The 12,336-nt window shown below is 33.3% G+C and overlaps 1 protein-coding gene across 1 annotated transcript; it reads right to left on the reverse strand.

Moving 5' to 3' along the window:
* Nucleotides 1–1,994: 1,994 nt before the first annotated feature.
* Nucleotides 1,995–12,169, reverse strand: LOC132552088 (serine/threonine/tyrosine-interacting protein-like). The gene is made up of 10 exons (XM_060216233.1): nucleotides 12,016–12,169; nucleotides 9,358–9,390; nucleotides 8,993–9,046; nucleotides 8,522–8,619; nucleotides 8,134–8,194; nucleotides 7,097–7,173; nucleotides 6,639–6,689; nucleotides 4,912–4,984; nucleotides 4,665–4,728; nucleotides 1,995–3,363 (listed from the first exon to the last, which is right to left on the reverse strand). Exons 1-10 carry the CDS (start codon nucleotides 12,058–12,060, stop codon nucleotides 3,287–3,289), a joined length of 633 nt encoding a protein of 210 aa, XP_060072216.1. The 5' UTR covers nucleotides 12,061–12,169; the 3' UTR covers nucleotides 1,995–3,286.
* Between the last annotated feature and the right edge of the window lie 167 nt (nucleotides 12,170–12,336).

Consider the following 12,336-nt stretch of genomic DNA (forward strand, 5'->3'; position numbering starts at 1 on the left):
GTTATAGGTAGTCACTGATTTACTGTGTATCTGTTATAGGTAGTCACTGATTTACTGTGTATCTGTTATAGGTAGTCACTGATTTACTGTGTATCTGTTATAGGTAGTCACTGATTTACTGTTATAGGTAGTCACTGATTTACTGTTATAGGTAGTCACTGATTTACTGTTATGTGTATACTGTTATAGGTAGTCACTGATTTATGTTACTGTTATAGGTAGTCACTGATTTACTGTGTATCTGTTATAGGTAGTCACTGATTTACTGTGTATCTGTTATAGGTAGTCACTGATTTACTGTGTATCTGTTATAGGTAGTCACTGATTTACTGTGTATCTGTTATAGGTAGTCACTGATTTACTGTGTATCTGTTATAGGTAGTCACTGATTTACTGTGTATCTGTTATAGGTAGTCACTGATTTACTGTGTATCTGTTATAGGTAGTCACTGATTTACTGTGTATCTGTTTAAGGTAGTCACTGATTTACTGTTATAGGTAGTCACTGATTTACTGTGTATCTGTTATAGGTAGTCACTGATTTACTGTTATAGGTAGTCACTGATTTACTGTTATAGGTAGTCACTGATTTACTGTGTATCTGTTATAGGTAGTCACTGATCATAAAGAAGACTTAACTTTTAAAATTTGGTGCCAGGCAATACATTGTATATTAATTTTCAGATTTAATGTGTATCAATTTCAATGCTTTGGTAACAAGTTGAAAGACAACATAAGGCACTTTCTGACACACTACACATGACAATGCATTTATCCTGGCATACACTGAACACTAGAATAAAATGTGGTTCAATTGATGCACTATTTCAGTCACCACATATAAACATAATTTACCACTGCTGTGCACACAGACTCCAATTTTATCTATACTCACAATACCTCAATAGATGATACCTCAATGTTATAACCAAACAGCACTAGCACAAACATCAGATATCATTTCTAATTAACTCGAGTGCATATATTTGAATGTTCGCTGATTCCTTAAGTTACTGTAAAATCACACATTTTCATGAGGTTAAATTTTTGTGGTTTCTGAACAATCATAATTTCATGAACATTAGATTCTGTGGATTAAATAAAGGTTAATAAATGTCCTTTAACTAATTATATATAGTTTGTGAGTATAGGAATTTCTGGATTAGGAGTACCCATGAAATCAATGAAAATAAATCTCCCACAAAAAAGTATGATTTCACAGTATATTACCATATTTATACAGCAGTCAGTCTATTTGGCAAACATTCTCTTGTTGCAAATAGGGAGGTGGGTTTATTACAAGACATTCATATTGTAGATGTTGGCACATCTACTCAAACTGCTTATTATCAGAAAAATACAAAATACAAAAACGAAAATTTTAAAAATGTTTTTCCGCATTAAACCTCAAGATTTTACGTATATATAGATGAACAGTCTTCCATGCGATCCCTTTCATAAGTTATTCATCAAGTAAGACAAAAATGTTTTCTGAAGGATGTACTCCTTTATGCAGAAGTAAGACATAATTCAATAATAACTGAATTCCAACATAATATATCTGACTCTTGTGTCCTCTTTGTTATCTATAGTTGTACTTATAAACTTAAAAGGATGATTTATATGATGCTTTGCAGAAATTTCACTTGTGGATTTCCTGACGGCGTGATTTGGTAAAAAGCGTCAACCATTTTAATGTTTGCTGGTTGCACAGGAATTCTCTTGAATATTAGATTTCAACAAAATATTTTGCATGAATTATCACCAAAAATCACAGATTTTAAATTTGTGAATTCTGACTTCATGGACCACTTTCCCCAATTTTAAGGAAAGGAAAACAAGTATTTCAGTTTATTTTTGAAAATTCTAAAAAATTGCAAAAATTAAAGCTCAGAGATATCCTCATTTTAATCATGAAAAGTATCCTTCAAAATTAATTTATCATAAATTTGTTTTTTTAACAGTATAATACTAAAAGTGGATCAAACAAAGAATTAAATCAATTTGGAATATTTTCATATGTTGGTTGCTGTGCAGAAAAAATAGTAATAATATATGAAAATGAATTCACATTTACTAACACCTATTCCTGAAAAAGTTTTGCAGCAACATATTAATTTTTTGCTTTCAATCTCTTTTCTAAAATCATCATCAGGAAAAAAAATCTAATATGATTCTTTAACTTCTTGGAAGAGTACATCCTTAATAAAGATTGTGGGGCAGCTCGAAAGAATACTTGCTTTGGAAACATTCTTTTTATTGGTGCATCAAATTTTTTTCTGGTATAGGTACTGTACATGTCATGAATATGGGGGAATCTATTTTAAGCATTTTATCACTTTTTGGCAAATGTGCAATGATAATAACTATAGTATAAGCATAAGAAAACTGCAATTACGTCAACAATATTTTAGCACTAATGTAATAATGCATGAAAAGTGCCTAAATTTGATCATCACTAAAATTTATTATTTAAGTCATCCAGTCTACAAGAGTTTGACATCTTATTATCATTAGGACTTCACATGCGAATCATATTACACAAGTTCACACACAGAAATACAGTACAGGAAACTTAGAGATCTGACCTTGGCTGTTACAGGCTGGTTAGAGATAAATGGTGATAAGTGAAAATTTTTAAACCTGAATGAAACAAATTCTTATCATTTCATAGCTGTAGATTTGCTGAGACAGGTCAGGTTGATATATACTGAGTGTCCAATTTGCCTACCATTTAGTTTTTTCAGCAACAACAATTTAAGTATTTCATTAACCGATGTTTAACTCTAACTTTCAGCATTTGTGGCCTAAGTGAGACAGACCAGGAGAGCCTGAACATTTATTTAATTTCAGACAAAACATAACTATATTAAACCCTGTATTTTCAGAAAAAAAACTCATCAATTTTATAAGTACAGAATGAATAATTGGATATCATCCTCAAAATGATGGAAAAATACAAGATATTGCACAGTTGATTCAAATTGAATAGAGCCACTGTCAGATAAAGTTATATACCTATCTTGATGAACAGTAGCCAGGTAAGAACTCACATAATATGGACAGTGAGTTAAAAATTGATTTGTCATGACTTAATGCAGCTATACACAGAATAAGGTGTTCTTCCATCACAGAATGCCAGCTGTGATGAAGTCTGCATCAGGTATAATGTATAATATATAACCGCAACCTATGGTTCACTAAAGTAATACTGGCTATATCTGATCTGACGTTCACCCACTTGAGCAGGCAGCTTCCATCTTATTCTTCCTTGTTTTATGTAATTTCATCCATCATCAACTCTCATTTCCTTTACATCATCATCTGAGGAATCATCATCGGGATGTTTCCTCTTAAGGTAAGCTACAGGAAAGATAAAAAGGATGTCATACAAAATCATGTTCCTAGAAAGCAAAGTATTTACAGTTTTTCTCCAATACATGATGTTAAATAATATTTCTGTCCAAAACAAATGCATTCTTTATAATAAAAACAATAAAAAGCTAAAGTGCAAAACACATTAAACATACCAGTAAATATTTAATAGAACGAATCTAAAGACTTTTAAAAACAGTATCAATTACTGAAATCAACTCAATATCTCTTGGTGCTGAAAATCATTAACATATGGTTCAACCAATGTAATTAAATTTTCAATTTGCAAAGAAAAAATTTGGTAGGAAATAAGAGGCCTGTATCGCTCACCTGGATCTTACATTCCAGCAATATAATACATGCGTATAGTTGGGTATTTCAAATATTTCAAAATTAAAGCTAAGTCACTTATCGGTTGATATCTCAACTATATCAAAAAGTGTGACCCAGAAATAATGTCCCTTGAGGTATGCCACACCCAAGGATCAATTCTTAAATAACAAATGTATTTATCTCTTGATGCTCAGCAATTCTGTATACATTTATATAAATGGTTATGGGGATTTCAAATGTTTCAAAGATGTCACCAGAAATTAAGTTGAGAGGAGTGAGGCCACACCCAAGGGTAACTTCTTACATTGTACATGTGTTTATCTCATGATTACCAGCATTGCCATATATGGTTTAAGGGTGGGGATCTCAGTTGTTAGAAGATATTTGCATGAAACTGAGTCCCTTATGCCGCAGGGGGCTGAGCTTGAGATCCACCATTTTTATGAAATTGATTCCTTTACACCAAAACATGACTACCACTAAATTTGGACAAGATCCAATCATTCCTATAGGAAGGGTAGGATTATAAAGAAATTGCTCCAAATTGCCCATGGTGGGGGTTGGGGTTGGGGTGGGGGGGGTGGGGGGGTGGGTGGGAGTCCCAGTGTTTAGTCAAAATTGATTTCCCTTTACCGAATTGCTTTAAACCAAATTTGGCCAAAATCCAATCATTCCTACAGGTGGAATAGCATTTTAAAGAATTTGCTTCATTTCCACTATTGGGCCCCGAGATCCATCGCTTTTACAAAATGCATTTCCCCTCCACCCAAAGATGCTTCTGACCAAATTTAGGCAAAATCCAATCATTCCTGCAGGAGAAGTAGAATTTTAAAGAATTTCCCTCGCAGTGAGAAAAGCAGGCCCATTGGGCCTTACTGGACGAGCCCTGAACATATATCAACAATCCCATTTCAAATCACCATCACTAACAATATCTAATTTCAATGAAGACTTACAATTATCCCTTGATCTGTCACCATACAGGAAGTTCAGTTTTGCTCTATAAATGGGTTCATATCCCTGTAAAATCAAAAAGAGTTAAATCAACTATTTACCTTTAAAATGAATATTTGTATTTAATGTGTAGTTATCAAATACCATTAGATGATGTTGATTTAGAGAAACAAAGTTTGAATCAACAAGATTACATCGTTATATACATAACACTACAGATCAATCTACACTTAATGTATCTTTACTTACAATCAATTGTTGGACAAAGCTTTCATTTGGGTTGATACAGAATCGTCTTTGTTGTACATATATAAATGCACTGCTGAAATTTTAAATAGGAAACAAGAGTATCAGTGAAAGTGAAGACAAAAATTTGACAAAGAACAATAATTTTGTAATTTTGGGGTTGCAGGCCCTGAATTTATGTATACTGCATACTTTCATAGTATGATCAATATAAACCATAGTTTTCATGATCCTAGTTTTAATGAAAGCAAAGCTGTGCTCCGCACAATTTTTTTTAACAAAGGACAATAACCCTGTAATTAAGGAGTTGTCATCTCTAACATTGGTGCACTACACATTGTCTTTGTATGATTGATGTGTACACCAAGTTTCATTATCCTAGCTTAAATGCAATCAAAGTTATGCTCTTGACAAGATATTTTTGATAAAAAACAAGATGCCACAAAGCATGGCATTATCCCCGCGCACAGGTGTTGGTATGGAACCCAAATATGCTATATATAGCACTAATAATTTGAGACTTCACACACTTATGTATCAGTACTTTGCACGTGAAGGTCTATTACAGTGAAAGCACTAGTAGAAAATAAACTCACATCTCCTCAACTATATTATAGATATATATATATAGAGATATAATTGAAAATATAGCATCAACACAACAAATGTATTTCAGTAACGTTTTCAGGCATAATAGCTATCTTCAGACAACAAAAGATTTACTATGTAAGAGATGTAAAACATGTAATAATAATGATAATGATCACACTCTGAGGGGCCAATGCCTTGAAGTTGTAGCTCAGAAAAAGCCTTCTTTTGAGGTTTTTAACTATATTTTTGCAAAAACTGAAAAAATATAATAAAAAAATGAAATGTTAATAGCAAAAGGTTCAATTATGGCACTGAGTTAACATGTGCAGAAAGTTTTGTGAAGTTGAGAGGAACAGTTTGGAAGATATAGCCTGGAAAATCCTCTTTTTGTGTTATCTGACTTTGTTTCCATGGAAACAGAAAAAAAAATATATAAAGTGAAATGACGGCAATAGCAAAAGGCACAAACAGGGCACCAACTATATATATATAGGAAGTTTTGTGAAGTTGAGTTGAACGGTCTCGAAGTTATAGCCCGGAAAAGCACTTGGACGGACGGACGGACGGAGCCTAATTTAATAACCCCCGCAAACGCGTTTCGCAGGGGATAACAACAAATCTGTAAATGAGGAGTTAAGGACCCTGAATTTGGAACACTGCATATTCTTTTAGTATGATCAATGTATCCACAAAGGTTAATTATCCTAGTTTGAATGCAAGCAAAGTTATGCCCAGGACAAAACATTTTTAACAAAGGGCATTTACTCTGTAATTTCTGAGTTGAGGGCCCTGAATTTGGTACATTGCACATCGTCTTAGTATGACCAATATATTCACCAAGTTTCAGGATCCTTGTTTAACTGTGGCCAAGTTATGCTTCGGATGGATGGAAAGACGACAGACAAATGGACAAGGTGGCGATTTTATGCTACCCCCAATATTTGTGGATGAAACATATGATAATTCATTCTAAAAGCACTAATTTCAATTATTTTTCATCAATTCTCTATCACAGATAAATTATATGTCAATAATTACTGGAACAAATTATGATCCAGGAATATTTCAGCCCGACGACAACTGTGATTTGCATTTGATTGGGATGGCATAGCTAAGATATGATTAAAGATCACATTTACCGGAATGATAATCCATATGTCTCCATTATAAAGGCTATAACCAATGCAGCACTGAAATCAAAATAAGAAAAGTGATATTAAAACAGCCTGGTAGGGTTTGTTAAAGTAGAAAAGATATGGTCTGGACAATGTCAAGTCCCAATACACAGAGATATATTTAACAGAAACTTGGGCATTACAATCATATTTTGATATTCAGGAATATCTGTTATATTGATTACGATTGGCTGAATGATAATGTCATTGAGATGTTAACTGAAACCTGACTGGTTGCATGATTAACTGTAAGCTACCATGCTTTCTGTGTAGCATTAGCAATTAGTTATGTATATTACCTTCACAAGATTCTTACTGGCTAAAACATTAGCTACAGTAGGTATGTTTATAATTCAAAGCATAATTTTCCATTAATAAAATTTAAAAAAATTGAAAATATTGACGAATGTTGACAAAAGTACCTCCTTGAGATTCCACCATTTCCATGCACAAGAGCTTTACCACCGCTCTGGAAACAGTCATTCAAAAATTCTCTGACCTAAAACAATTAACATGAAACATTAAAATATAAATCTTCAAAACGTAGTCTCCATCTTAAAATGTCAAATCTTCAAAATGTAGTCTCTATCTGAAAATGTCATTTAAAATTGATGCCAACCATTAACATTGTCCTGTATCTGAATAACCAGTCAGGTGGTAATTATCATGCATCAAAATGTGACACAGACAAACATTATAATATAAACAACCTTTTCATTGTCTGGTATTTAATAACACTAACAGGTTATACATATTTACAAGTTAACTGGTTATGTACTTCAAATCATTAGGGTCAGCCTAGTAACATTAAACCAGTTTCTGTCTCATCTACCATCAAAACTGTTCTGTAATATACAGCCAACTTAAAAATTGTGAACATTTATATACATGTACATACATTCAAATAAACATATGTCTATAATCAAAAAGTTCTTGTCAAGTTGTATAATTTTAGACATTAGATTAACATATGAGAAGATTAAACCTAAACAAAAACAGTCAAATAAATGGACTGCTTACCTGTGTGTCATACAGGAGAAAAGGTACAAACAAACCTACCTACCTGTGTGTCACACAAAATGCAAGATTCCAGAAAATCTACCTACCTGTGTCAGAGACTAGGCACTGTTCATTTACCTACCTATGTTTCATAAAGTAGGCCTAGTTCATCTATAATTTGGTGTCATAACATAGGTCAAGTTTTTTTTATAATTTACCTGTGTGTAATACAAAAGGTAAATTTCATTATAAACTACCTACCCACATATCATAGACAATGTTCATCTAATGCTACTTACCTGTGTGTTAAACAGTAGGTAAATTTCATCATAAACTACCTACCAAGTGTCATAGGCAATATTCATCTAATGCTACTTACCTGTGTGTCATACAGTGGGTAAATTTCATCATAAACTACCTACCCACATATCATAGGCAATGTTTATCTAATGCTACGTACCTGTGGGAAGAATCTGATGATATTCTCTGTCATACAGTCTGCTATGTCTAATACAAGGTACCTGTAAAAAAAATTATAAATTTCAATAATTTCATTTCACTCAGTGAAAGTGAAATAACTTCATGATAATATAAAATAATTATTGCAATAATGAATGTTATTACAATGATGATGATATCTGACACCATTGGTTTAGCTGTAATAACTACACATCTAAATCAGACCACAATGTGGCATTATCCATAATTATTTATGAATATAATACTTGTTTCAAAGAAGAAAAATGTTCAAAGCAAATAGTATGGTAGAATAACGATATAATAATTTCAATACTGTCAATAAACCAGTGTGATGTAATGTCTTCTACACCTGTAGTAAATCGACTTACTTAAAATATTCTGGGAAGTTTGGTTTTACAAAGTTAGCTTCAATGCTTTGCCTGATGCACACTATATGTGTGATGCCATGTTGTTGTAGGGATGGCAACTGAAAATTCCAGAAAACATATTTACATTAAAATAGGTAACCTCTTTTTTTCTTCAGTAACACATGACTTTATCATCAAAATAGTAATGAAAAAGTCCTGGTTATTCTTATCATCATTTTTATCCTGCTGCAAAGTGACGGTTTATTTTATTCCAATCCACTTTGATTAATTTTATTTGGGCATATCTATAAGTCAGTCAGCCTTATGACCTTTACTCTGACTGTAGATGAATTTCTCACTGACCATATTTACTTCATAATGTTACTAGAAAATATTTACCAGTTCAAAGATAAAAAATGTGACCTTGACTTTGAACCTATTAAGCTTAATAGTTGATCAGGCACCAAAATTAAAAAAACATCTTAACATTACCTGTGATTTCATAGCTGCAGCATATGGTCCAAGATACAGGTTTGGTACAATCTCCTGTATTTTTGGAATAAAAAGGGCTCATTTCATTATGCAAGTTGTGGTAAAGGAAAATGAGGTACAATAGCCCCCACCCTTTCTCTCTCTTTTTTTTAAACATTAATATACATGAAGTAGGCCTTCAAATGTACAAATACTCAATATGGGAAATTCAACCTTCTTCTCAGAAATTAATAATATGATACATGTTTATTGACCTTTTACAAATAAAAAATCTAGAGAGTGTATCAAAGTCCTTATTTTGTGTTATTCAGCTATCAATATCTAAGAATTTCTGACCAGAATCATTCTCTGTACAGCTTTCATACCTGCATCTGCCTTCTCATTACATATCTCCAGTCCTGAAAAAGACAATTAAGGACTGCATTAAATCTTCACTTTCTGTACCTGCTATCAAAGTGTATAACAATGGAGTAACTTCATACTGTTCTGGGCTAGCTCTGGGTCAAAATTCAGTTTCGCCAAACCAAATTTTTTTTTCTATAAGCGTGCGAACAGATTCCGGAACTCACCCTTGAGCCCTTAATTTCCTCATATAATAAAAACACATATGCTAATTATATAATTACATTATTTATTCACTGTTTTAACAACAATACATCAAACATAACACAGTATATGGTAAAAGAGTTTATAAACATGGAATTATTACAGGCCTTCTGCATCTCGACAGTTTGCTGTTGTGTTGCCAAAGCAGCAGAGTGAGAGTTCTCATCTGTAAAATTGAAAATAAAATTTAGAATAGAATTGGACATTTGCAGAGAGATACAGGATTACATTGAACCTTATTTTACACCATCAAAGTATTATACTTATTACAGTAACTTCCTAAGTAATATATCTCTTAAAAACACTTCAGAGATAATAAAGACATAATCGTTAAACTAAAAGATTGTGTTTCTAATTCATGTGCCAAGCAGGCTGTAATGAGTAACTACATTGTACCATCCTCCAGGCTGTATAGTATTTCTGAATTACTTAATCTAAATTTACATAATTTTCTGTTCATAAATGATGAATAGTTGTATATACTGATCCTTTCTCATGCTTAACCAAGCACTTCTTCTTCATGATACTGCAGCCATCAGTGAAACTATTTCTAACTAATGCCTTAATACATATGTCACAAAACATGAGCTTTTGCTCTGGGTCATATTTTAGCCATGGCCTGCCAATTTTCCAACTATCTAGAAACTTTCTTGAACTACTGCCCCTGTTAGTAACCTGATCAGGACTATCATTTTCCTTTTCAATAGATGGTGTCTTAAAACCAAATGATGACAATCTGGGTACTTTCCCATCCCTATCACTAAAGGGGAGTTTACGTTTTCCCATTTCATCTAACGATCTATCTCAGTGAAGGGCCAAATCTGATGTGACCAAAATATGTACAAAAATATAAAACAAAATCGGCAACATAGTGTTAAAACAACGAAATTATATCTTGTGTTTCTTGCTATTTTGATTGTCGATCAAAAAGCCCATTTCGGGCCCTTTCAAATACACTAGTTTACTAAGTTATGTCTGCAGAAATCACAAACTCGTGCCCAATTAACAACATTGACACACCTAATGATCCACCTACCGTAAGCCAATTCCCGATAAAACAACATCTTTCCTTCAGCTAACTTACCTTATTGTTCACGGCAGAGGCTATCTCGGATTGAGACAATGGAGACATCATTGGATAATTGGCGATTTTCTTTTCAGGCGTGTTGCTGTTTAGACAGGTAAACGTTTCTGTCAAAACACAAAAGAGTTCCGATAGCTGACCTTGCCCCAGCGGCGTGAGTCAGTCAACCGTGAAGGTGTAGTACACAATGATGTCGGAGCAAAATTTACCTGTGTCACTCGTTACAAATAAGTTAAACGCCAGTGACATCGGTGACTGGAAATGTCTGTAATCGGCATTTTCGCCAATAGATATTTGAAATCGCCAATCTCATTTCACTTTCGCCAATGGCGCCATTGGCGATCGCCAGCGCGAGCCCTGCTGTTGGTGCACATTATTCTTAAATTCACATTTGATAACCACATTAAAAAAAAAAAACAAATTCAACATCAGAGCAGCAGCAAGTTAAATTTAACAGCTGGAAACATTAAGTAGCACAGCTAGAGTGTGAATGACAATGCAAATGGTGACTTTATAGTTCTACAAGCAATTTACTAAACGGATGATTTTACTTACTTTTTGCAAACAAGTATATTATGTTACACTATATCTAGTTGTCTTATACTTCTCTTTACATTCAAACCACATCAAAATTTAGAGATGTAAGCAAACAAGTTCATTTACAACTCCATCATTTTGTCTGAAAGGTTTTGACTATCTATCTGCCATTGATAGTCAGAATCCCCCCTATAGACAGAGAAACATCGTATTCTAGTGACCCTTGCAAAAGTTGGAATTCAGGCAATGTTTTATACAGTTTACAACGGGGTATGTAGTTATAAATCATACAATGACGGATTGATAAAGCATCTGACTGCTAACTGGCATATGTTACTCACTTTTCACAATATCTTTACTTTTCGGCATATTTACAGTCGCTACCACTATATACTGTACCAAATCTCTCTGAATTGTCCCTGTACACCTACCAAACAGTAAACTATCACGAGTTTGGTAGAAACGGTAGTTTAACAAAGGCAAATACAGAGAGCTTTCATCTAGCAGAAGCCAATGTTAATATGCTGTGATAAATGTGTTGAATTACTTAGGTTACAACGCCTAATTTCTTTGACACATATTAGCTTGTTAGTAGAAAAAAGTTTTATCTTTTCAATAAATAAAAAATGCCTGAATGCCAGGCCATAGTTCAGTATCAGTATTGATGCTATAATGGATTGGATTTTGTTTATGTTATTTACATTCCAGATATAGGTGCCCGTGGACGGGCCATGCTTCAGTTTTGTAGATACATGTATGGTCAGAACATTTTTTTGTTTTTTGTTTTTCGACTTACCACTGCTTCATATTTTGGAATCTCCGGAAACATAAAATTATCCATGTGGCAAAAATTTGTGTCACATCAATTGCTGTAATGAAAAGTCGCGAAATTTACTGGACATCATTTTTGTCGAGAACTAACGGTGCAAATGAACGTAGAAGAATCATATTAACGTACCGGTGATCCTCTCCTACTTTCTTTTTCATTTCGTGTGCTCTACGTCACAAATTTTGTAGCTTTGACTAAATACTAAAACAGTTTAGCAACCAAGTCCGGAAATAGTTATTATTTTCCTTTGTGTGCAGCAAAAATGAGATACAACAATACATGTGTAGT

The sequence above is a fragment of the Ylistrum balloti genome, unplaced genomic scaffold, assembly GCF_031769215.1.
Source record: "Ylistrum balloti isolate Yb309-2 unplaced genomic scaffold, AGI_CSIRO_Ybal_v1 Utg369630, whole genome shotgun sequence".
In the NCBI taxonomy this organism is placed as follows: Eukaryota; Metazoa; Mollusca; class Bivalvia; order Pectinida; family Pectinidae; genus Ylistrum; species Ylistrum balloti.

Coding starts and splice junctions, on each gene's coding strand:
- LOC132552088 (XM_060216233.1), bottom strand. CDS start 12,060: ATGGATAATTTTATGTTTCCGGAGATTCCAAAATATGAAGCAGTG. Junction 8,620..8,992: donor CTGCAGCTATGAAATCACAG/GTAATGTTAAGA, acceptor TGGAATTTTCAG/TTGCCATCCCTACAACAACA. Junction 4,729..4,911: donor GCTTTGTCCAACAATTGATT/GTAAGTAAAGAT, acceptor TTGATTTTACAG/GGATATGAACCCATTTATAG.